The 24,729-nt window shown below is 39.3% G+C and overlaps 1 protein-coding gene across 7 annotated transcripts in view; it reads right to left on the bottom strand.

Moving 5' to 3' along the window:
* Positions 1–1,692: 1,692 nt before the first annotated feature.
* Positions 1,693–24,729, bottom strand: part of nfic (nuclear factor I/C) — a 136,154-nt gene continuing 113,117 nt past the window's right edge. For 3 of the 7 annotated variants that reach the window (XM_037116020.1, XM_037116025.1, XM_037116023.1), the window contains one exon: positions 1,693–10,929. In XM_037116020.1, coding sequence (XP_036971915.1) covers positions 10,805–10,929 — 125 coding nt within the window. In that variant the 3' untranslated portion in view covers positions 1,693–10,804. Of the gene's footprint in view, positions 10,930–12,425; positions 12,528–19,702; positions 19,792–24,729 lie in introns of those variants that run through there. The other 4 variants (XM_037116021.1, XM_037116024.1, XR_005077956.1 and 1 more) reach the window with 3 other exon arrangements.

Raw genomic sequence — 24,729 nt, 5'->3', positions numbered from 1 at the left:
GATTCCTACAGTTTGTTTCGCGACACGATCTTTTTTTTAAAAAAAGAATACCGTGGCAATTACATACAACATCGTTAATGACATTAAAGAACGTCTGTAATTAAATTCTTTTTTTTTTTAGCATTGCTAACTTCAGAAAATCAGTTATGCAGATGTAGCTAACGTATTTTGTATTCTGTTTCCTAACTTTCCAAAAAATATCAGACATGTTTAGTTTCGGTCTGCAAAAAAGGAGGAAAAGGAGGGTGTGCATTCATTCAAGGACATTAAATTGGTGCAGTGTATGTGGAATATTCCAGATGCCCGAGCTAAACTTCTGGAGAAATCTTGCATTTGCAGTGGCCTACTAATTTAGAGTACTGTTGTGAGAATTTTATCCAGAAATAGATCCCAGGGGTACAGACAAAGTTTAATAAGCTTTAATGCTTCCACACAGACACTAATAGAACTGGCCAGATGTTTCAACCTCTGACTATACAGTTATATAGGACCAATTTTTTTTATTTTGATATTTAGGAAACAATTACCATGGTCTGAACCTTGGTGAGCCCATAGCTGGCTATTGCCACTCTAGTAGTGGAAAGCAGGCAATTTACCCAGACATCAGTCTTTCCAGTATTTCCTTGTGGAGCTCAGTTTCCCTTTACATCTGATTTTTGTAATTCCATTCAGGTGTCGTATATATAGATAATATTTAGTACTATGGCTTGGAAGTGTCCTGTGCTCTGGTGTCACATTGCAGCCTTGGTAAGGCAATTCAGGTTTTGTAAAAACCCAGCATGACATAAAAAAAATATTTTGGTTGGTCACAAATAGACAATCACAACAATACAATTTGCTATGTCGCTGAAAGCGAGGTGGATCTTTCATTTGTTGGAATGAAAAGTACATGTAAAATGAAAGGAAAGAAAAGCTTTTCCCTGCCAGGGACTGGGCTGCTAGTGGCAGGTTGGTCAACCTTTCTACTCAATTTCCAGCTTTTCTTGAAAGGTCCTGCACCCAGAGTATCACTGGACTACCATCTACAGAGCATCAGTGACATCAGTAAAGTGTGATGTCTGCACAGAGCCCAAAGTATACTGAAAAACTACACCCACCCAGCCACAGTCTGTCCACCCTGCTGCAAGCTGACAAAAGATACCCAAGTATCTGCTGACATACGACCAGACTATAGAGCAGCTTCATTCCCGAGGCTGTGAGACTCATTGATTCATCATCAAAACTCCATTTTATAAAAGCAATGTAGCACAAAGGACTCAAACATAGTTTTATTTTTTTTAAAAAAACCTTTTGTTACCTTGTAAGCAACAAACTTTTTTCAGTAAATGAGATGTATACGACTGAAAAGGGCAAACTGTATGTAAACTGGTGTATGATGCCGGCTTTCTGGCGTGAAGAATTTGACCTCTAGAAATGACTTTCCCAAAGAGGAACTTTGAAAGTTGAATGGATATGATGCAGTACAACTACAAACATTTAAACAAACATTTGCATATGCACACAAGTTGGAAATATTCAACTAAAGGCTCCCCTCAGATTCTGCCAGATTCTCATCATATTTCAACACTTGGAAGAACATACACCCACACCAGTGAAGCCATTTGTGTTGTTTTAATATTGATGCAGGGCTATTGCCTGAGAGTCACTGCAAATTTACACTGCCATCATGACATGAATGAAAGGAACAATCCATTTTTTTTTGGCTGGTTTTGGTATAGTTTATTTATTAATGGTATATTTTTGCATAGGGAATCATACTCATTTCCAGCAATGAATTCATTAGCATTTCCTGATAGCAATGGCTAAATATGTTTAGAATGACACATTATTAAGGATGTTAATATCCCCCACAGCAGATGAATAACATTAGGGCAGAGCAACAGATTCAGATAGATTCAGACAGATTCATTCAAACGGGAACAGCACTCCAACTTTAAACGGGCAATTGTCAAGTTCATGTAACCATGAGAAGACAAGTACGCAACAGTGTTGACACAATTGCCTATCCCTGTCTAAATGTAGTCTTAGAGGTACAGTTTACATCATGCAAGAGAAGGTTGATTATTGACATTTACACAGGAAAATTACTTAAAGTGCTTGTTAAAGCTATAAACTACATCCTGTCCAGAGTAGCAGCCCTTTGTCACTGTCAGCCACAGTGAACATCTCAGGCCAGAGTTAATGTAAGCAGTAGATAAGAAGCATAACTTGCCTCTGCCTCATCTATTATTTTCTCATGTTGGGATACCAAATTGTGCACATTTCATACTGGCAGGTGTCAATTAAAGTTGTATATTAGGACAAGTTATTTAGTTAAGTTAAACAAGACAGTTTCTTGTTTGACCAGAGTTATAGCCATCACACTGATGTTGTTTTAATGTCTTCTTTTGGAAGTGACCATAATGCACTCTGTGTTGCACCCACACTATGTCAACTGTTTTGAGATAGCAGAGCAACTCATCATCTATCATATGTATAATTGATTATCGAAGATTTTGTGTTATGCCATAGCTAAATTATCTATATAATGTCCCAGTGTGCACTTAATGCAAACATAACTGCGGTCTGTGCGAATTGTAGTCATGCAATAACTGGTGAAAGCTGATCATGCCTATGCTCTCTCTGATGTAAGGGATATATCTGGAAGCTAGCGAAGCAGTCATATACTGTAACAACTGAAAAATTATAGGAAGAAAACTTAAAATATGAGACTGCAATAAAATTTTCTGTGAGAAATAACTATTTTGTTCATTACAACTCGTCTTCAGCACATGGAGTAACAGTGTGCAGAAGTGATATAACCGCAGATACAGAAAGGAATTAACATTGCATCACTGTCACAGGAAAACTTGTAGCTCTACAAAATCTGATTTTCAGTAAGTATGAAAGGTGTTCAATCTGCAGTGAGTCTGAATTACAGAAAAGGTTTTGAGTGCAATAAAAAAAACAAACTTGCAATTCATGTAAAAAAAACACAAAAAACAAACACATATTAGAATTACAAAGTTTTCAGGCAACCGCAGCAGTAGGGTGTTGAATGATAATAACTTTATAGAAAAGAGCCCTCTAGGAAAACATCCCCCAAAACTTAATTGTTAGATATTCAACAGTCTCTTTGCTCCTCTCACAGCTGTCGGGTAAAGATTGATCAATGTTAGCTGATACGTTATAAAATGGGAATGACCACCCATAGTGCCACTATTCAGTTAAACTACTTACAAAACTAACTTTAATAAGCCAATTACAGTCAAAAGCTTCAGAAAGCAGTTATAATTCTGCCATGATGCATCTCAAATGGAGTCATTCAAAAATATTGGTTATTCTCTGCTAACAGTGGTCAAAACAACACTTGGTCTGTACCACAAAGTATAGAAAAATCTAGTGGCAACTTCACACCTAATAAATTTATCCCAATAAATGTGGTCAACAAATTTCTAAATATTTTTGACAGTGTCAAGAAACTGACAACATTCATATGGTGGCTATTTTTTTTTTTTCTTTTAACCACAAAAGTAAGCAGGATTTTCGATTTTTCAACTTGCCTTCGGGGCAAAAACTACAGTTATGTCATGGATAAGTTGATAAGTTCAGCAGAGACAGCCAAGTCGTGGATGATGTGAATTCATGGGTTGCTTCATTAACATTTGAGATACTGTCAACTGCATGGGACACATTCAGGCAGCATAACAGTTTGGTGGTCACACTTAACCAGTTACGCACAATTCTAAGTAGTTCCCAACTATCGAGAAGAAGCTAATGCATAGTTAACTAATAGCAGGATCATAATGTAGATATTAAATTCATTAAAATGCCAGACATGTTAATGAACTGCTAATTGTTCATGTGGTAGGTCAAATGCCCAAACAATGATGAAACAAAGCCTAAACTGTCCATAGCAACAACTTAACACTGCATTTTTATTATGTACATGTTGGGTACTGAACACAATGACACTGCCAATACTTAACATTGGTTATTTTCCTTAAAGCAGCATTCCTAGTACTCAGAGTACCCTAGTCATCTGTCTGGTCTAATGCTTTCACTGCCAACATTTAAAGTAAATGTTACATACCACAAAGACACTATGAACATAGTCAAACATTTTTAATAACATTGGCAATAAGAATCCTGACTGTATGGACTGTATGCATCTTCAAAGAATAAAATTGGCAAAAAGTGGCTGAACATGTAGTCCTTGGCCGAAAGCTCTTCAACATAGTACATTTATAATCGGGTCTATAATGTCTAATAATATTTTACTGCAATTCCTACTATAATTAATGTAAGTGTAATAATAATGCAATGGTCAGTAATATGTTGTCAGCCATTAAGCTCTGGATTAAGGGTATATAAGCAACAAGCCATGATCATTTTAAACATTTGGACCTGTCATAGAAGGGAAATTACAGGGGTTTCTAATAACATTAACAATGGCACCATTCTTCAAGTATCCATCCAAGTGAGCCATGACAGTGTGAAAGTGAGCCAACATGCACAATATAGGACCCTGAAACTGAAGCAGCTACATGAAACTCAGCCATCATTTATTTTATCAGTTACACCTCTGCTTTCCAAACTGACACATACATGTTAAAATGTCTTCAGTGTAAAAGGCCCATTAGGTCTGCAATATTAAGATGAAGCAGAATTAAGTTATCATTAAGACAGAATACACTGGAACAAGATAAGATGAAGAGACTTTCTTGGTATTTAGGTGTCTAAATATATCAATAACTATATGTTTTTTTACTTAAATTTTTGTATACATTACAGACTGTGTGTGTGTACTATGGCATTTCATTCTGCATCAGTGTGTTATAGAATGGCAAGGAATGAACCTTGATACAGTAACTTGATTCTCCTGCTAATGCCTTAACACTATTCAGGAAATACATGATACCTATTTATCATGAAGTATTAAGTTTCTGATGTGTTCTGAACTCTGTCTTTGGTAACTTCTCACAATTTTAGTGCCTTTATATAGAGTGATATCACCACATTATTTAGCAGCATTTGGACTCTGACAGCCTTTTTCAAGTGCAGCCTTGAAAGGAGGTTAAAATAGGACAAAGGTATAGTCTCTGAAAATAATCCAACCTAAAATGAAGAATCATTTACCTGCAGTGTTATTACTGCAAAAAAACACGTTCACTTCCACTCAAATGCAGATGTCAGTGTTCATTTAGGTTTTCTTTAACTCTTTGGGTTGTTTTATGGCTTATCGTCTCACGACCTGGCCAGCTCATTTACACAGCTAGTGATGTTTTCAAACCAATCAATAGGTTGACGTGTCACACAATCATGTAGTGTTTAAATTTAACATGTACTGCAAGGTACAGTATACAAAGTAAACATAAACATGAAAGGCACTGCGTCTTGAAATCATTTTAGTTTTTTTTTCCAGTTTCCATGCTATTGCCCTGCTGGTTTATTTTGATAAGCAGAGAAAACACTTCAATTCAGCTGTCTTTTTCATGAGAAAAGTGTTGCATGGAAAGGCCTGTTACCAATGTGTCTGTTGCTTGGCCTCTGGCATTAGGCATTGCAGCTTTCTTGAAAATGCTCATCCAAACTACTTCACACTTCACACTGTTTGCAGTGTGTAATCAAAATATTTAAAACTGAAATAAGATGACATCTTTTTAGGCATAACCAGCACCTATACCTCCACCTCGTTCCTAACCCATGTCCACTCTCAGCTGTTCCAGATGTCGTGCTGAGTTGCTGCTGATGAAAAGCCAATGTTTCCCAGTTTTGGTGCTTCATGATAAAAGATTTGAATAACTTTACACTGGGGACTTTAACTGTGAAGGATTTAAGAATGTGTCTTATCTCTGAATTAGCAGTGCTTTGTTTGGGATGATCCCTCTCCACTGCAGAGAGCTAAGTGTTTTTATAGCCGCTCATTTAAGCACTGCTCAACATAAGAGTGTCATTATTAAAGGCCATCAAGTGGCTGGCTATAATGGATATGTTAAAACCTGCTGTGCTTGGCTGACATGCTGAGTCCAACTTAGCCAGGATAAACCAACATATGTGAAAGGAAATGCCCCATAACTTTGTACAGCCTGGACTAAAACTGCTGTGAAAAATGCAGGAAAGATGCCTTAACGTTGCATAAAAGTTTCAATAACTATTATACTGTAAATTGAGCCTATCTACAAATGTCTGCTGCTGTTTGTACGTGTGTGTGTGTGTTGTATGTGTTTTTTGAGTGACTTGAATTGAGGTCTCTGTCTCCCAACCACTGCTGCAGAGTGAGTTTTGTAAATATGAAATAGATTGGATGAACAGTTCTCAAGAGATAAAAACCTCAGAAAGATGCAACAGCTTTTATCATTAGTGTATGAATGTTCTTATGAATAGGTGAATGTCAACTGTGGAGTGATTCGCTTTGAGTGGTTTTAGACCTGAAAAGCATGTCAAATTAATTTTTGTGATAAATACATTATTCTTATCAACACTCAAGGTGGGGAATTTCCAGATATTCTGAGCACAATGAAGTTGATTATTGTTGATTCCTCAATTGGACTTCCCCTCCTCACAAGGGGTGGAAGAAATTATATTATGTATATGTATTATATTATGTTTGAGTGAGTTTGATATAGAGGACTAAGCAAACTGTTTGTCTTGTTGCATTTTGGATTGGTGGTGGTATTAAGCAAAGACCTTGTGTCAGCACATTAGGGACTTTAAGCAGCAACAACTGAAGGGACAGCGTTTGAGTAAAAAGTTCAACACTACGCATGCGCAACTCTATCTTGATACTTCCTGACATTGTAGTCCAACAGTCCACCACGGGTGAACGCCTGGTTTGCCACACCCAGGAGTATGTAAAAAGGGCTCGAAGGTAGTTGTAAAAGAAGATAATGAACCATAATATGCCCTGTTGTGGGTTATAAACCACACCCATTCTGCTAATTTCAACTGCAATTTCCTTATGGATGATACTACAGCCAATAGAAAATAATACTGGTCATAATTAATTGTTTAATTTTGCATGATTCATCCTATACAAAGCCCCTATGTTTCAGTACAAGATTAAGACATTCTAATAAGTGTTGCTGCCACTATCAGGCATCATCGGTCATCTTATAACCTCATGTCTATCTTGTTCATGATCCAGATCCAATTTCAGATTTCTCTAAATGCTGACTGTAATCAAAATAACACATTTAAAGGACTGTGCAATCTGAACAATTGTTGCCTTTTTTTGTGAAATCTGGTTTGCACTCACATTGACTTCCAGGATTGTCTCTCTCCCACTAACATTTTCACCCATCACCATTCATCATCCCTCACATTGCTAAATAAGCCCACCCAAATTTGCTGTCATTTCACGAGTCCTTTGCTCTACATCTTGGCCACCACAGTCAAAGTAAAATGTACAAGCCCTACTAGTCATAGGTCCACGTTCATATTTTTCAACACACTGCTGTTTAAAACTTGAATTTTACAAGAAACATAATAACAGCTGAAGAAGTAGCTGAAAAAATAACCTTAAAGCCAAGTTAAATAGTCAAGTGAATGCATCCAGATAAAGCGCAAACTAATTCATGGCTTTGTAATTTGTTTGTATTGTGAACATTTAGGCAGGACTCAGGCTACTTTTACAACCAATGGTTTTGCTCTTACAAAGTGGCATTTTCAGATCCAAGGTGGGCATACTGTAACTAAACACTAAAATAGTGTATGGTTTATTTACAACACATTAGTGTTCACATTTTGGAAAAGCACACACCTAATTGAAAAACAAAACAGTGAACGACATATTTGACACAGTCACACTGTCAATGTCAATTAACCAGTTCACACACACTTTTACCACTTTCCCTTTAAACACCAGAGTCACTACACCAGATCATCTCTACAAGTGGTGTCAACACCGCTTATGGCAAATGACGATGTTTGACAAAATAATATTAGCTCAATGGCCACATTGAGAGCTTTCTCTCAATCTAAGTTTGCTAGTATCTCAACTGGCAGGCACTGGCTCTGCTTAACCTAAAATTGTATACCGGCTACACTGGTTAATACCAAGCAATTACACATGCAGCTTTTTTAAAGCTTCCAGAAGTACCATGAAAAGTGTAAACACTGTCCATTAATGTACTGAACTTTAACTAAAGGCAAGGCACATAATGTGTTTTATGAAATATCGTGCAAAATAGAAGTTTAACAACAGGGCTATTATTAAAATTTAAAGAAATTGCCAGCCCTTCCGCTGCCCTCTGATATAGCATAGAATACAGAGGAAGAAGGGGTCGGGGGTAGGGATAGGGACAGAGAGGAAGAGGTATCATCAGTTCGAGCCATGCATTCATTAGGTCAGCACAGCGACCACTGCAGCAGCATGCAGCATACATCAGCTTTAGGCCAACTTAAACCAAACCTGAAACCTTGTTTGAAAACCCAGTCCATATCAGCACACTCAGTACAAAATCTGAACCCCTAGCAGACACTGACTGCTGTCAACTTTAATCCCAAACCCTGGGAAAGAAAAGGGGAATAACATGGACATAAGCTTAGTTTTTTTTTAGATGCAGCCTGACTGCATATAAAGCCAATAGAAAAATGCATGTGGGCAGAGAAGACCCTTGGTCTAGATGGTGCAAAATCACTAATTCCAAAACTATGATACTAAAATTTCTAGACACAAACAGACAAGAAAAAGGAAAATAAAGTGGATGAAAATATCAGCCCCCACTTCCTCTGGGGAATCCCAAGTCTGAGCACATGTAAGCACACAGACTGTGGGACCTTGCCTACAGTCTGCAAAAACACTTGGCATTTAGTTGGAGCCACCTTAACAAAGATACACCAATACACATCTCCATGCAACAAATTTCAACAGACTGCTTTGTAATTTAAAAGAAGATTCCGGATTGTATTATTCATCTACATTCAGCTCTTTGACAACAACTTTTGTTACTGTTCCTTGAACTGACATCTCACTCTTTATGACTTCTATGAATGTGTGAGATGTCAGCATTCCCATAGAAAAGAATAAACCTTTGGGCTCTATTAAATGCAAAGGATGGAAAGAATTCTAATTAAACTTTAAATGCAGCATGTAAGATTTTAAGCTATTAAATGGCTTTCATAAGGTTATTGACTAAATTAAGCTGTGAAAAGCCAGCCACAAGGGAATACTATCTTATCCTCACAAAAGCACCCTCATAATGCATATTCTGTGTCAAAGTTAGACACGAAAAAGCAAGCTTGTGGCTTATTTTTATTTATTTATTTTTAAATGCTTGACTTTGTTGTTTCAAGTGGTAAATCATCAAGGTTTGATCTGAAACCAACCCTGGCATTGCCAAAAAAATGCCCTTCTATTCAGCTGTCTCCAGCCCACCCCTACCTAAACCAACTGCTACAGTTCCTCCGAAGATTGTTGAGGTTGATCTGGAGTTGAGCTAGACAGTCCAGAACTTGTATGAGACACCATCTAGACAAGACTTTTGTGCTCAGGTCAAGTCAGTATGCAAACAACCTGATGTCATAACCATCAATAACTTTAAGAAAACACACACCAGCATAACTTAAGCATAGTGCAATGCCTGCTGCGTTCCTTCTATCCTACCTATATGAAATGAAAAACCTCACTACTGACTTCTGAGACACAAACAAAAGCTACACATCTTCTCAAAACAGAGCAAAGATGAGTGTAGAAATACAGGAACAACATTCCCATTTTGACACACTCACTCACACACACACTCACATGCATGCACTTACATACTGTACACTTGCACACACAAGCACGCACACACACACACACACACACACACAATGCTGTTTAAGACACATTTAGTGTTATACAGCCAGTTAAATTGTGGTTGTGTTTCCACATAATCTTGTCTTTGCCTTTTCTCATTTCTTCTGAGTCGTTTCTCTTTGGCAGGGTGCAGGTCTCCTCCAAACAATGTGCCTTTGGCCACTTGGATAAGTACTTTCATGACAAATCGATCGTTCATGTAAAAAGATGTCCCCTGCTCAAAACAACCTTTTCTGATAGCAGTAGCACTAGGCTAAACTCTATAGTCGTGTCCAACTGTAGCATTGTCTGTTGTGTTGGAGGGGCCCTGAAAATAGCTCTTGAATTTCACTGTTACTCATTATTTTCTGATTTTATCAAATAGTCTTTAAAACATGAACTTAGAAAGCAAGTTTATGGTTTTAGGCTGGTGATTGTCAAAAAAGACAAAGCCTCTGTCTTTTGGTGAGAAGGGAGGGAAACACTGGGCTAATCAAAATATTTAGACATATCAATAACATTAAAAAGTGCAAAGAAACATTAAATATTAACAACAGGAGCTCTCTTTCTAGTTGGTTCAGAAAATACGGGAGGCTTATTTGCATATATATTAAGCAGCACCTGCAGCGGAGAGGGGCATTCTGGGTGTTGACAGGGATGAGGACTATGTCTGTTCCAGAGAGGAGGTCTTATACCAGATTTTTAGTTAAGACCCAGGATACGCAGGTAAGACTGATATCCATCCCTGGGAAACAGGCCTCGTCCTGGGGACAGTTTAGGTTAGGTTACAGGCTTCTTCTGATCTGGTGTGCTGAGGCCTGGTTGTGGTCTACAGTTTATCTGGACCAACTACACTCCATTACTTTGACTTGCCATTTGTGAGAACTGATGAGTGTCATACAGTATAGTTCATTTTATGGCTGCAGAATGGCTGAGTGAGAGCAGCATCCATCTTCATCCTGGCTGTCACTTCTTGGTATATACATATATATCAATACATTACTTTGTATGTTTTTTATATATGTATGACCACATGTCATGTTTCTACAAAGCTGAATATATTTTTCCTCTGGCAATATCTTGACAGCATCGTTCCCTTTCCTCCAGGACAGCACTGCCGTGACAATCACCTTTCCTCCAGAGTTCACTCAGTTGCCCAGATACCAAGACTGGAAAAGAGACAAACACACAATTAAAATTTGCTTTGAAATGAGTAGGATAATGTGTACAGTCTTATCTGTATTTGTCTCACACACAAGTACAAGACTTTGTATCACTACAAAGATGACAAAACTGGTCGTTTTTTTTATAACACTGGCTTAAAATATGGCACTTTACATAGAATAAATTAGCCAAGCAGTTTGCAGTCTATTTCTCTTCTCATAGCTTAACAATTTACATGTGTTTTACTTTTTCTTACTGACCATTGATCAAGGTCAGTGCATCTCATGAACAGGACTAATGCTATGGTAGGGAGGGCAACAGCACACTCGATAACTGACAGCTAAGTGAGATACCCTCTTGGCCCTTGGTTAGCTAGTAAAGACTGCTGATTGGTTACTCTGCTCTCTATGACAAATCCCTTGAGTCCATCAGGGGAACTGTATTAACCCTTATTTGCTGCAAACAATATTTAGAGAGAAAATCCAGTGAGAACATTTCATGGTAAATGGATTGTTTTTATATCGTACTTTTCTAGTCTTCAGGGAACATTCAACTTTCTGTATGATCAACATTATTAATATAAAATATCATCCCAGGTAAACGTGTGTGTGAGGAGGGCCCTGACAACATTTCCGCCCACATAAAATCCTGCCACGTAAAGGTATAGAGCTCACTTCTCTCAAAGGACACAAGAAATAGGGAGAGAGGGATGTATGAGGGAAAGAACGACTATGTAGCTGTTGAGATGAAGGGGTAAATAAAAGGAAATCTACTCTAAAGTACTTGTGTTTTGTAAAATATAGGGCTGTCAGGCAATTAAAAAAATAATCAAATTAATTACAGGATTAGTAATTAATTAATCTAATAAATCACATTTTAATCTCATATCTGCTAAAGGTACGCAAATAAAGAATTGGAATTCTAGGACATTACAAAATTGTATTGCATGAGTAATCAATTGAATACACTAAGAAGAGAATATTTGAAATCCACATTTTTTTTGGTGAAGTGCGTTTCATAAATGAAATTTAAAAGAAAATGGTCAAGCACATCCCAGCAAACCAATTAGGCCAGGTGCATTATTCAAAAATGCAATAAAAATATACTAAAATAAATAAAATTCAGAAATAAAATAAGGCTGTGTCTCAAATAGGCACTTAAGCAGACTCTCAATTTAAAATGAACGCTAATCCAGCAAACATTTTCTCGACCTGCGTCTAGATGAAGACGTCCAATCAACGTCGCGTCACGTCATGACTTTAATTCAACCGTTTTTCAACATCATAAAATAACATAGGGGCAAATATGACCTCTATACATATGCATATTAGAGCGGTTTAACTTTTTTCTCAACCTGTGTCTAGATAAAGATGTCCAATCGACGTTGCTTCACATTGTGAGTTTAATTCGACTGTTTTTCAACATGATAACATTGGGAGAATACGATCTCAAAAAAAACATATTCAACTTAAAAAACACTGTCGAGAATTACTTCCTCTACCTACTGCTGTGTCGAGATGAAGATATCCAGTCATGTCGGGACATTTATTTCACGTCTGATTAACGTTGGGCAGGCAGGTTGATTTGACGTCTATCTGAGGGACTGAAACGATGAGAGTTAGCTCACAGGCTACGTGAGGCGAGGACAAACACTGTTTGACTAGGCTTCGTACTGTTTTCAGTCCCTTAACCCTCTAAAACGTGTTTTACAAAACATTAAATTACTTCTGAACCATTTACAGTAGGTATAGGGTCTGTGTAATCACATAACTTGTACGGGAACAGACGCCAAGCCGAGCCTAGCATCGAAGCTAAACCGAGCCTAGCATCGATGCTAAACCGAGCCTAGCATCGAGCAGTGCAGCTCTATCACACAGCCACCTGTCAGACTGACAGAGCAGTATGTGTCCACCGAGAAATAACACCTTTTATGGCTAAAAGTGTATGAATATTATTACTAATTAAATATATCAGAATGTAAAGAAAAAAGTCCTTCAGTGTCTCAAAGTATCATATTCATATGGTGCCTCCAGATGGAGCTCAGCTGGATCTTTACATGGACTAAAAACTGTAGAATGGTCATACTTTGTGCCATCTTCTTCAAATTTGAAGCAAGTGTTCACTGATAGTGTGGCTACAGCCCCATAATGTCATTGACATACTCAGATGAAGCCACAAGCAGTTATTAATCCTGAAACACATTTTTTATTTTAGGCGTACTAAAATTTTTACATTTTTTGTTGACTTCAGAGGCCCATTACTCTATCATTTTAATTTTTGCATGTCGCTCAAGGTGTGTTTGCTTCAAAATGAAGCTAGGGCTGAAGAGATTAATCAATGTAATTATCTCTCTACATATTAAAGGAATCTATTTGTGTGTCTCTGTCCCTCGCATAGGCCTGTTTTGATAACTATTTGTCCAATTTACCTCATTTCACTCGCTTTATTGTGAGAGGTTTATGTTTTATATGAAATAGAATCGTCCTTTAAAAAAAACCCTCTAATGTGCTATTGTGCTCCCTATGTGAACAGCCAGGCACCTGTGTGAATGATGTTATGTTTTTTGGACCACACTAGTATTGTCTCAGGTAAAGCATTCGTGTTCTATCATTACAGATAACCTTGCTGTCCAGAGTCAGTGGCAAAAACCTCAGGGATTGCACTACAAAGTGCATGAACAGGTATGTCTCTGCTGGTTTAGCACTGCATCAGTCACAAGCACCAGGAACTTCTGACAGGTGGAAAACATCACCACAGAGCACGCATAGCCCTACCCACTGAAGACAAAAATAATTCCAGGTCAAATGACCAAGCCCTGCGAAAACCCAGACTTTACAACCAAAACAGCACCACCATCAGGACAAGCTATCACACACATGCACCAAAACAACTGTTGTCCATATAATTTAATTTGATGTGTCATTTGAAACACTGGTAAATCAAAGGAATTTACCAATTTGCCAGCAGAGGGAGTTTAGATTGAGTAGAACAAAAACACATTTGAATGTAAAAGTTATAGCACAAAACTTCCTATATTACTGAGCCGATGATGTAAATGACAAACTCTTGGTGCTGTTTTTATTTTGTTATATGTACAAAATACTTGGAATTTTGTCTTACAGGCTCATGACAAATGGAGTCATAGCGAAATACAACATGTACGGAGGGGGACAACGTGACAAACTGCCTTTTAAGGTGACAAAGCTGTGTCATGTGATCAAGTGTAAGAAACTAAGATTGATATAACTGAAATGACTGAATGGGCTTCATTTGCATGTGGCTATCCAGGGCTCAGCTGGGCTACCATAGTCCAGACTGTTAATGCCTACTGGCTTTATTAAGAACCATCAGTGTGGCTCTGAGAAGTGGTTCTTTCATTACTCTTTGAACTCCCAAAACAAAGTGTTCCTGCCATCTATAAGGTGCATTTAACATCTAAATAGGCGCTCTGTAAAAATGTTGAATTTTTTCTTCTGCCCTTTCTCCAGCTGCTGTGAAGAGATGGAACGTGAAGGCCACGGGTGCAGAAATAGAAAGCGTTATCCAGATCCACCTGAAATATGCCCCAGCAAGGAGTGGGGGCAAGGGGCAGACCCCCCTGGACTTTAATTGAATACAACATTTGTTACATTAAACATGTTCATTTTTTATTCAAGTATTCAATATGTAGATAATTCGATACATGTATCTGTTCCTGAATGCTGTCTTTTTTTTTTTTTTTTACCTAAGATTAGTCCGTGTACTACTTGTATTTTACAGTATGGGTGACATCACTCGGATATTTTTAACTTTATCACAGGTGAGTTTATTTACTATCAAAGTTTCAACCAGGTTCACCATTCCTGTGATATTTTAAGTTGGCAAAAGTGAAATTTGCTGTTGTCTACTGGACTTTTGACCTTGATGCAGTTTGAGGAATGTTTGCTGAAATTGAGAAGTTGATTCAAATAGTTGTACCTTAGAACAGTGAGAACTACACATGTATACAGCACAAGAGCTGTGCTTGTCATAGAATTTATGGATGTGGTAATGCCAGTTATGTAGGCACTAGTTGAAACACTCAGTTTAGGTAAACCTGTTTTTAAATGCAATACATTACGTGCGTATTTTGACAAAGGTTGAAATGTCGTCAATTCGACTTTGAAACAATGTAAATTGATGCAGTCTACTAGTCGTCGAAATGACGTCAATCATGAGAACGACGCCAGACAAACTTTCATTTCAGCACCTCTGGTAGACGTTGAATCAAGATGCCTGACCGATGTTGATTATACATGAAATAGACGTCGAAATGGTTGCTGGGAAGGCTGGCTCAATACAGCAATTCAAAATGAATATCAAAGCTGACTAAATACGGCAATTCAAGATGAATATTAGAAGTATAAGGCTTTGAACAGTTACATGAATTTGTCTTCAAAATAAGAGCTTTACATTGCACCCCATTTAGAACTGGGTTCTTAGCGGGGGGCTTTTAATTTGAAAGTAGCGACCGTCCTCAGCTTGCCGACACAACAACAAGCTAACACAACCAAACAGCTACAGAGACCGAGGAGACGCTGCATCTCCTGGATCTCAGCAGCTGTCCAGTTGTTCATCTTAATGTTTGTGGAAGAAGTGATGGACTGACTGCTGTGATCAGCTGTTTCTTGGTTCTAAAACTTCTTGGCTGTGGGTCGCACAACAGTGCAGGTCATCGACACCTCGGCCCATCTCACTCAGAGGCTGGCACATTTCTGCCTCGTTTTTAGATAGCAGGCGAGGTGGAAATAAGTGGACCAAAACAGATCCCCAACCCCGAAAAGCCTCTGTCTAAAACCGCGGACTGAGCCGCCAAAAGGACGGGCAAATTGGCGCTCTGTCTAAAAACGGCTCATGTCTGTTGTCACCCTGCTTTGATTTGCGACGCAGCTGGGAAGTGATGAACATGTCCGGACAAGTTCCTCGGTGCTAGTGCTACTGTGACGTGCCACTGCCAAGTAGTCTACGGGTCATTCAGTGGGCCAAATATAAAATGCTCGCGCATTGAATTGCCACTTCGAATTAATTGCATTAATTTTTATGACGTGTTAATTTGCAGTGTAATTAATTAATCTAATTAATGCGTTAAACTGACAGCAAAATAGTCTTATTTTCTAAAATATTTTTTTATTTCAAGAGGCAAAGTTTTCAAAAGCTTCTGATCTGTAACTTATTTTAAAATGCAACCCAGTTCACTGTTCAGTTCAATGTGAAAATTGACAATATTGTTGAAATATAGAATTGTATTTCATTCTATTTGACAGTCAGTTGTTGACTACAAACAAATGTTGATACAACTAAACCTACTTGTCTCCTTAATTATACTGTGCAGTTTATGGCACAGAACTGTAATGCCAGTTAGACAGTTATGATGGTCTGGTCACTTGAAGATGTTTTCTCTAACTGGTACTCTGACTTGTAATTGAATAACCCTGTGGCCATTGGTTATGGGTTTGCTCGGAAACAACGTAAGTTGAAATAATTTGCAATGTTTAGAAAGACATTTTTTATCATAATATTTAAGCTGCAAGCAACAGTTTTTTTTTTTTTTTGTTGACTGGTCCAAAAAGTGCTTTATTCTTTTTCTTTTAAATTTTAAGTTATTTTATTATCACTGTCTCTCCCTCTGTCTCTCTCTTTCTTTCTCTTTTCCTAGGAAAGTACGGTATTATCTAATTAATACTATGCCACACCCAAAAATGTAGTATAATATTACTATAATAGATGGATAATATTTTTAATCATCATCATTAAAGCACATGAGATGCTTGTAAAGAATCGATGAAGCAGAGTCAGATGGTATAGAGAGGTGTTGGAGACGGGTCAAGCAGCCACAGATAAGCATGGTTTGATTGGCCGCATGCTACATGTACTGCCTTTCCTTGTTAACAGTCTTCTAACAACACCATTAATCTGGCCATCCAAACAAAGAATAAGATGTGAAAAGGCACCAGTGTGATAAACAAAGACTGAGCGCTCCGGAGCGACAGGCTGACTCCAAACAACTGCCCCACATGTACTATATTTGTTTAGTTGGGGATTATTGTTCCTCCTGGTGTCATGTGTTTATACCGAAAGCCATCAAATACATACAATGAGATAACAGGAACAGTTTCAACATTGTTTATATAAATTCAGCCATGGATACCACATCATTTTCATGGCAATTCTTGATAATGGTTGTGTAATCATTAAGACTATAAAATCAACCAGACATAATTCTAAAAGTAAAACAGAAAAATGGATTTGAACATTTACCCCTGCGGGTGGTGTTCAGCTAAAGCCAGGTCCCCTTGTGCAAACTGACACAGCTGATGAAGCAGAGCATGTGAGCGGAGCTGAGCGGCGAGAAATTCCGCTCCCCCGCTTACGTGGGTGTTCGCTGCTTCGCTCCATTGCTCAAAGTTATACCAGACAGCTCCGCTCAAAGACCACTCTACGCTCACCTAAAATCTCATTCAGCTCCAGTAAAACTGCTCCACGCTTGCTCAAATTTAAAAGAGGGAGCAATTCATGAGGTTGCACCTATATGACCTGCCTGCTTGCTTTTCAAAATATTTTACGAACTCCATCTCTCAACGAATGACCTCTGATGTAGGCTAACCCTTGAAGGCACAAGTGAGTCTGTGTGGACTTGTGCATGCCCCAGACTCATGGAGAGCGGTATCGGAAAGAAACTGGAGCGAAATGGAACCATTGCTCTGGCCTTTTGATTAAAACCCGCTCTGTGCTCCGACTATATTTTGCATGCTCCGGTCCCTCCGCACTCCGCCTACATTCCCTGTAATGAAGCCAGCTCCATTGCCTGCCCCATCTGGTGGAAATACTACCAGCGATCAGGCCAGAGTCACTGGGCTCAGCTGTTGAGCCAGAAGTCAGTGTGGCATGAGGCTGGGAGGCAGATGTTAGTGATGAACATCAGTATGCAGGACTTCTCGACTGCGGGACAGTCTGCTGGAGCAAATGTAGGACTTGATTCCAGTCCCAGCTGTTAATCATTCAAAGGTCATATTAACCAGAGACTAAACTGAGGGGCATATTTGGTGCACATCTTAATATTTGGACATTTGGACTTTCTCTGCCTCAGTGAAACCTGGTTAAATGCACTTTTAAATAATGGGGTTATATTATCTTCCTACGAAACTACAAAAAACAATTGCCAAACAACAACAAAGTTTTCATTTTTGACAACTTTAAAATTAATTGGACTGATAAAAAGCAATAAAAAAAAATACTTGTTAATGACGAAATTTGACTTCAACCAAATTGTTAAAAGTGCTATCCGTATTACAAAATCTACCAGAAGTTGACTAAAAAGCATATTTCAAGACTCAGTCCATCTAAAACCTATGGATTATCGTTTATAAAATGTGAGCTTCTGGAGAGTGAACTACAAAACATGCTTTGGGATAAAGTTAAAGATAAGGATGATGTACATACTTATTTGAACAACAAGAAATATTCCTATGGCAATAGGAGTCCCACAGGACTTTGTTCTTGGTCCGCTCCATTTTAGTTTTAATATAAATGACTTACCACAGTCATGTCTTGGAGCAGGTATTCAGATTTATGCAGATGACAGATGCAGATATATATATGTATCTGGTAAAAGTACTCCGTGAGTCAGTGTGAGTTTCTACACAGCCATCTTATTTCTAACAGTGACTGATATTAGATTCCCATCTTAATTTTGAGAAGTATGTTATAATGTGATGTGCTCCCAGGACTGTGTGTGACAGAGACGGCTCAGCAGAAGACTATAACAGACTGTGTCAAAAGCAGCAGTGAGACTGAGGAGTATAAGTACATATGTTGAGGTAACCAGAGTCAGGTCATTGATAACAGGGCAGTCTCTGTGCTGTGTTTTGCCATGACACAGACTGAAATCTTCCCAAAGTTCATAGTAGGTGTTCTTTACCCTTACAGTGTCAAAAACAAAATAATTAGCTTGGCGATAAACAGAGAGGAATGTGAACTTAATTATGTGCAGTTTGAAAATGTTCACTTATTGGGAGTGGGGACAGTTCACTAAGTAGCACATTGTGAAACAGAAGGGGGAGCTCTTGAGGCAATATGTCACCACGGTAAGCTTGTGAACTTCATAGAAAGTCAATGAGTATCTACTCCCACAGGAAACCATTCATTTTAAAATTCTGAAGAAAAAAAAAAATGAATATAAAATCAAGCGTTAGAGGTTTCATTTCAGCTATGGAACCATGTTTCTATCTGCAATTTTAACACATTTTATCTCCATTCAAGACTAGTAGTGTCAAAAAGGACGATGAAGAAGATAGAATAATAAATATTTTGGTGTAAAATAGTAAGACACACCAATAAAGAGTGTCAGAAAAAAAAAACAGCAATGGAGGAGATAAGAATCTTAATTTTCTGAAGAAAGCATAACATAAACAGAAGACCTACTTAAAATGTCAAGAGGGGATACATGACATCACATTTAGTCATTCAAGTTTAGCACAAAAGAGGGACAACATTTGACTGAGATGCAATGAGTCACAACTAATTTGTTCAAAAATATTCTTTTTTAACACAACAAGTTATTAACCTCTTAGACCTATTATTTCAGTCCCAGAGATGGATCGATTAAAACTTACAGACTCATACCACTATGAGTAAGTGGGGATTGATTGGTTTTCTTAACAGATGCAAAAGGCTCATTATCCTCCAATAGTCTGGGTTTTATAGGGGTTAAGTGTATCCCCCCCTAAATTTAGCTTGACAATGTCAAATGAACCGACTAACCTGGGCTTGGTAGAGTCCACCTGGGTCTCGAGGGGTGACTCCAACGAAGGAGGTGCGATTGGCAGGGGGGGTCCCAGGGGCTGAGTATGCTGAGGGTGTTTGCGTAAACAACATCAGTCTCATAATCTTTATTATAATTCCATGTTATTTGTAAAGTTACATGAGGAAATACTTTTAACAAAATCTGTCAACATCTGTTGATACAACAATGGAGCTGCAAAAGCCGATAGCATCAAATCTCCTGGCTCCTGGCAAAGTTCCTAGCTGTGTCATGAAGACCACATTAGCCTAAATGTAATTAGCTCCAATCTGCCATTTTATGCTTGTTTCTGCACTCAGTTAATTATTTGAGCGGGTTGCCATGCATTCTTTACATCACACTCAGCTCCAACTATCACTGATTTTGGTGAAACCAAATTACATTTTATGCAAAACAATGTCCTGCAGTTTTCCCTCTAAAGGCCTCCAGCTGCTCTACCGCATCTATCAGTAATTTATGGAGTTTCCTGAAAGCAATTTGTTAACTGCTGTGAAGTGTGGCTGCAAGATAGTTCACTCTGAAAGCCTGGCGAACTCTGCTCGGAGCATGGCCAGACCGTGTATTTTCAGATGGGGGCCAAGATGTGCACCAGAAGTGGAGCCATGAGAGCGGGCAGTGGAACCGGACTCTGCAGCCTCTACGAACATCATGACAGAGGTGAAGAGACCGAAGAGGAGGAAACTAAGAAGAGAAATAGAGACAGCGACCGACCAAGAAGCGGCACAAGAGACCAAAGAGGACATTGGTGTTGGAAGCGAATAAGAGAAATGAAGATAGTAACGGAGCAAAGGGCAAGTGACAGTCTCAGACTGCCTATTTTAGTCCTCTTGCACAGCTTTGCCAAATAAACGACAGTACGACAGACTGAGAGCTTGTTAAGTTGCTGTTAAATAGTAAATAACATTAGCTGGCTTGCTAAATTAAGTGTCTCGTGTTGTTGCACTTGCTTGATGTTTGCTGTGTTGGCAAAGTTGTCTGTAATGTTTTCAATAAAACATCTGAGAAAACTCTCTGTCAACCAGCTCAGCCATATTTAATGTATTTTAACAACAGGTCCGATATGTACTTCTTCTACACAGCTTACTTCTGTGTATGTCTATGCAATGTAACTGTGCAACACCAGTAGAACTCGGGACTAGGCTGCCACCTAGTGGATGGAAGGGCCACTGGGTCCTATCACCACATCCCCCCTTTCTTTAGAAGTTAACTTTACAAACCTATTATTTATCCAGTATTCAGACTGCTAAACCAGAATCTAACATGAACAACTTGATCCTGCCAAACACATTGTTAACAATCAACAAACAAGACATTTTCCCTTCTAACAGTACAGTTAGTTTCTTGATCAAAGGTTTAGTCTGTCAGGTGCAGTAACACGTCATGCAGACCATCTAAGCACAGGTGATGTATTGGCCTGCTCAGCTGATACACTGCTATCTGTAGCAGAAGGTGGTGGGTCAGCTGATGTGGCAACAACTCCTTCACCACGCTGTTGCAGTATCTCTTGTGTTTTCAGCAAACTCCTACGATTCCTCCGCAGGATCTGTCCATCCTCTGTTTGAATGCAGTATGGTCTTGGACTGACTTCCTCAAGCACAGTAACTTTTTTGCTCCAGAGGTTGGAATCCTCCACTCTCACTGTGTCATGTCTCGTCAGTGGAACCAGACTTCTTGAGGACCTGTTGGAGATTTACAATGTTCCAATGGTGAGGTTCTGTAAACTAAAAGAGCCAGATAGGGTTCTGAGCCACTGTCTTGTGCCTTCTTGAGTAATTGTTTGACTATGTGCACTCCTTTTTCCGTTCTTATTAGACTGGGTGAAAATGGGGCTTGAAGTCCCATGTCTGAAATCATTTTCCGCAGCAAAGTCCTCAAACTCCTTGCAACTAGAGTAAGGTCCATTGTCACTGTACACAATCTGAGGAATTCCATGTCTGTCAAATATATGCTTCATGTGTCTGATAACACATGTAGCAGACATGCTGGGATGCAGCGCCATCTCTGGATAGTTTGATAGATAGTAAATCACCAGCAGGTATTTTTTTCCATTCCATTCCAACTTTCTACCACAGTTCTTCTGGCAAGTCTGTTATTATCATGGGCTCTTTTGGTCGTTTTGCCTGGTGTCTTAGGCAAGTTTCACAACTTGAGACCATTCTGTCAATGTCTGTATTCATCCCTGGGCAGTACATGGCTGTTCTTGCCCACCTCTTGCATTTTTCCATGCCTAGATGCCCTTCATGCAGTCTTTTTAGCATCTCTGGTTGCATTGCCAGTGGAATGACAACTCTGGCCTTTCTGAGCAGAATTCCATTGATGACACTCAGCTCCGCTCTGATGTTATAGTACTGTTGACAGCTTCATCATCAGCCTTCGGACGCATGGCGACATCTCACTGAGGTTTTTCTTTATTATGGCAATTAATGGCTTATGGTCCGTCTCTGCCACAAATGTTGGTGGATCATATACGTAGCTGTGGAACTTCTCAAAGCCATACACAAGTTCTAAACAGTCTCTCAATTTGAGCGTATCGACATTCAGCTGTAGTCATCGTTCTTGAGGCATGGGCCACTGGCCTCCAATGCTCTCCCTCAGCTTGCAGTAACACCACACCAATCCCAATTTTTGAAGAGTCTGTGGGTATTTTTGTCTTTTTAGATGGGTCATACTACACCAACACTGGCTCTGTAGTGAGTGTAGTTCAGCTGTGACCACTCCTTTTCATGACTGTCAGACCACTTAAATTCACATCCATCATGCAACAACTGCCTCAGGTGCACTGTTTTTGAAGACAGGTTAGGGATGAATTTGCCGATGAAGTTTATCATACCCAGTGCTCTCAACACACCTTTTTTATCCTCGGGGCGTGGCATCTCCATATTGCTTTCACCTTCCCTTTGTCTGGCTCAACACCTGCTCCAGACAGCTTGTCTTCCAGAAAGGTGATAGCTCTGTTCAGCTTTAGTCCATATTTCTGGATCCACTGCAGTACTTCCATGAGCCTTTCATCATGCTGCTCGAGGGTGGAACCCCAAAGCACAAAGTCATCTACGTACACCCGGACCCTGTTAATGCCCTCTGTGATGGGCTCCATAGTCCTGTGAAAGACCTTGGGAGCAGAGGAGATTCCAAAAGGCATCCTCTGAAAGGAGTAACGGCCAAAAGGTGTATTGAATGTGCAGTATTTAGTGCTGTCTTCATGTAGCTTTAGTTGCCAGAATCCCTGTGATGCATCCAGTTTACTGAAAAACCTTGCGCCTGTCATTTCACTTGTGATCTCATCCCTGGTTGGAATCTGGTAGTGCGCCCTCTTTACGTTCTCATTGAAATCTTTCGGATCCATGCACACACGTGAACCACCAGTCACTCTCAGTGACGTCATTCGGTTGAGTTCCTGCTCTTTCGACTCTTACTTTAAGTCTGTATGTGCCTGTAGTATGAATAGGCTAACAATTGTGAGCTGTGAGCAGCTTGCGATTTGGGTGAATATGTGGTCTTATTTTCATGGCCTTGATGTCATGCTCATTCACCAGGTAAGGCTTTGCCCCCGTGTCTATTCTGAAAGTGACAACAGTTCCATTTACATGCAGTGCCTCTACCCATGGGTCCTGCTCCACTCTGTGTAAGTCTGTGACTTATCCATCTTTGATTCCTCCTGTGTCATCATGCCTATAAACAATGTATCACAGAGAGCAGTTTCTTCCACCGTCTGTATATGTTCACTCTGGCTCTTTTTACCTGCTTTGCAAAATGATTTAGTCCTTTACACTTGTTGCAGACTTTTCCATTTGCCGGGCATTGTTTTACTGAATGTCTGGTGCCACACCTTTTACAGTCAGAAGTCTCTGTGCCCTTTTGCCATTTAGCATAAGCTGCTCTCGGTTTCTGTGTCAAGGTTGACACTACAGCTACTGCTGCGCTCTGTGCATCCCTCACCGTTACACTGAATGTTTTAGCATGTTGCTGGGCTAGTTCACTAGTGTGGCAAACTTTCACAGCACCAGCAAGAGTTAACTCAGTCTCTCCCAACAACCTTGGACTTTTATGTCCTTAATCCCAAACACAATCTGATCACGAAGCATCGAATCCTGTAGCACTCCAAAGTTACAAGTTCGAGCTTTCAGCTTTAAGTCCATCAAGAAAACATCAAAGCTCTCTGCAGGCTGTTGAACGCTTGACCGAAGCACGTACCATTCAAAAGTCTCATTTTTCTTAGGCAAACAGTCTTCATCAAAGCTCTGTACAACTCTGTCGAACTTATCCTTATCCTCACCCTCCGTGTACACAAAAGTGTTGTACACTTCCACAACCTGAGGTCCTGCGACAGTAAGAAGCAGTGCTATCTTCCAACATCTGGTTTAGCATCTAGCCCGAGGGCCTGCAGGTACAGCACGAAACGCTGCTTGAAAGTTCGCCATTTACATTGACATTCCTGGACCAATTCACAGCGTCACAACTGCACACTTTCCATGACTCCTGCAACTGGTCCACTCCTGGTACCATGTAATGTTTTCAATAAAACATCTGAGAAAAAAACTCGGCCAGCTCAGCCATTTAATGTATTTTAACAAGAGGTCCGATACATACTTATTCTACACCACTTACTTCTGTGTATGTCTATGCAATGTAACTGTGCAACACAAGTAGAACTCAGGACTAGGCTATCCGCCTAGTGGATGGAAGAGCTAATGGCTCCTATCAGCACATTGTCAACTTACTAGTTTTTGACCATTAGGCAAACCAACCTGTTTTGACAGGATGTGTAAGTAGCATATCAAAGTCATACATTCATACAAATCATGTAAAATATGAATTACTACACAATGTTGCTTTACAACAGATAAGGTGATTATTATTGGATTTTAATATGTATGTGTGCACCCACAACAACTTCAGCCTTGGGGCTGCATATATCTCATTCCTAGGATCAACTGGACTCAGAGTCAGTGTGTACATAAACCCACTCACTCTTTCAAGTATCCCTTCA

The sequence above is a fragment of the Acanthopagrus latus genome, chromosome 11 (assembly GCF_904848185.1).
Source record: "Acanthopagrus latus isolate v.2019 chromosome 11, fAcaLat1.1, whole genome shotgun sequence".
Classification (NCBI taxonomy): Eukaryota; Metazoa; Chordata; class Actinopteri; order Spariformes; family Sparidae; genus Acanthopagrus; species Acanthopagrus latus.
The sequence above is the reverse complement of the archived record's forward strand: the minus strand, read 5'-3'. Positions and strand labels throughout refer to the sequence as shown.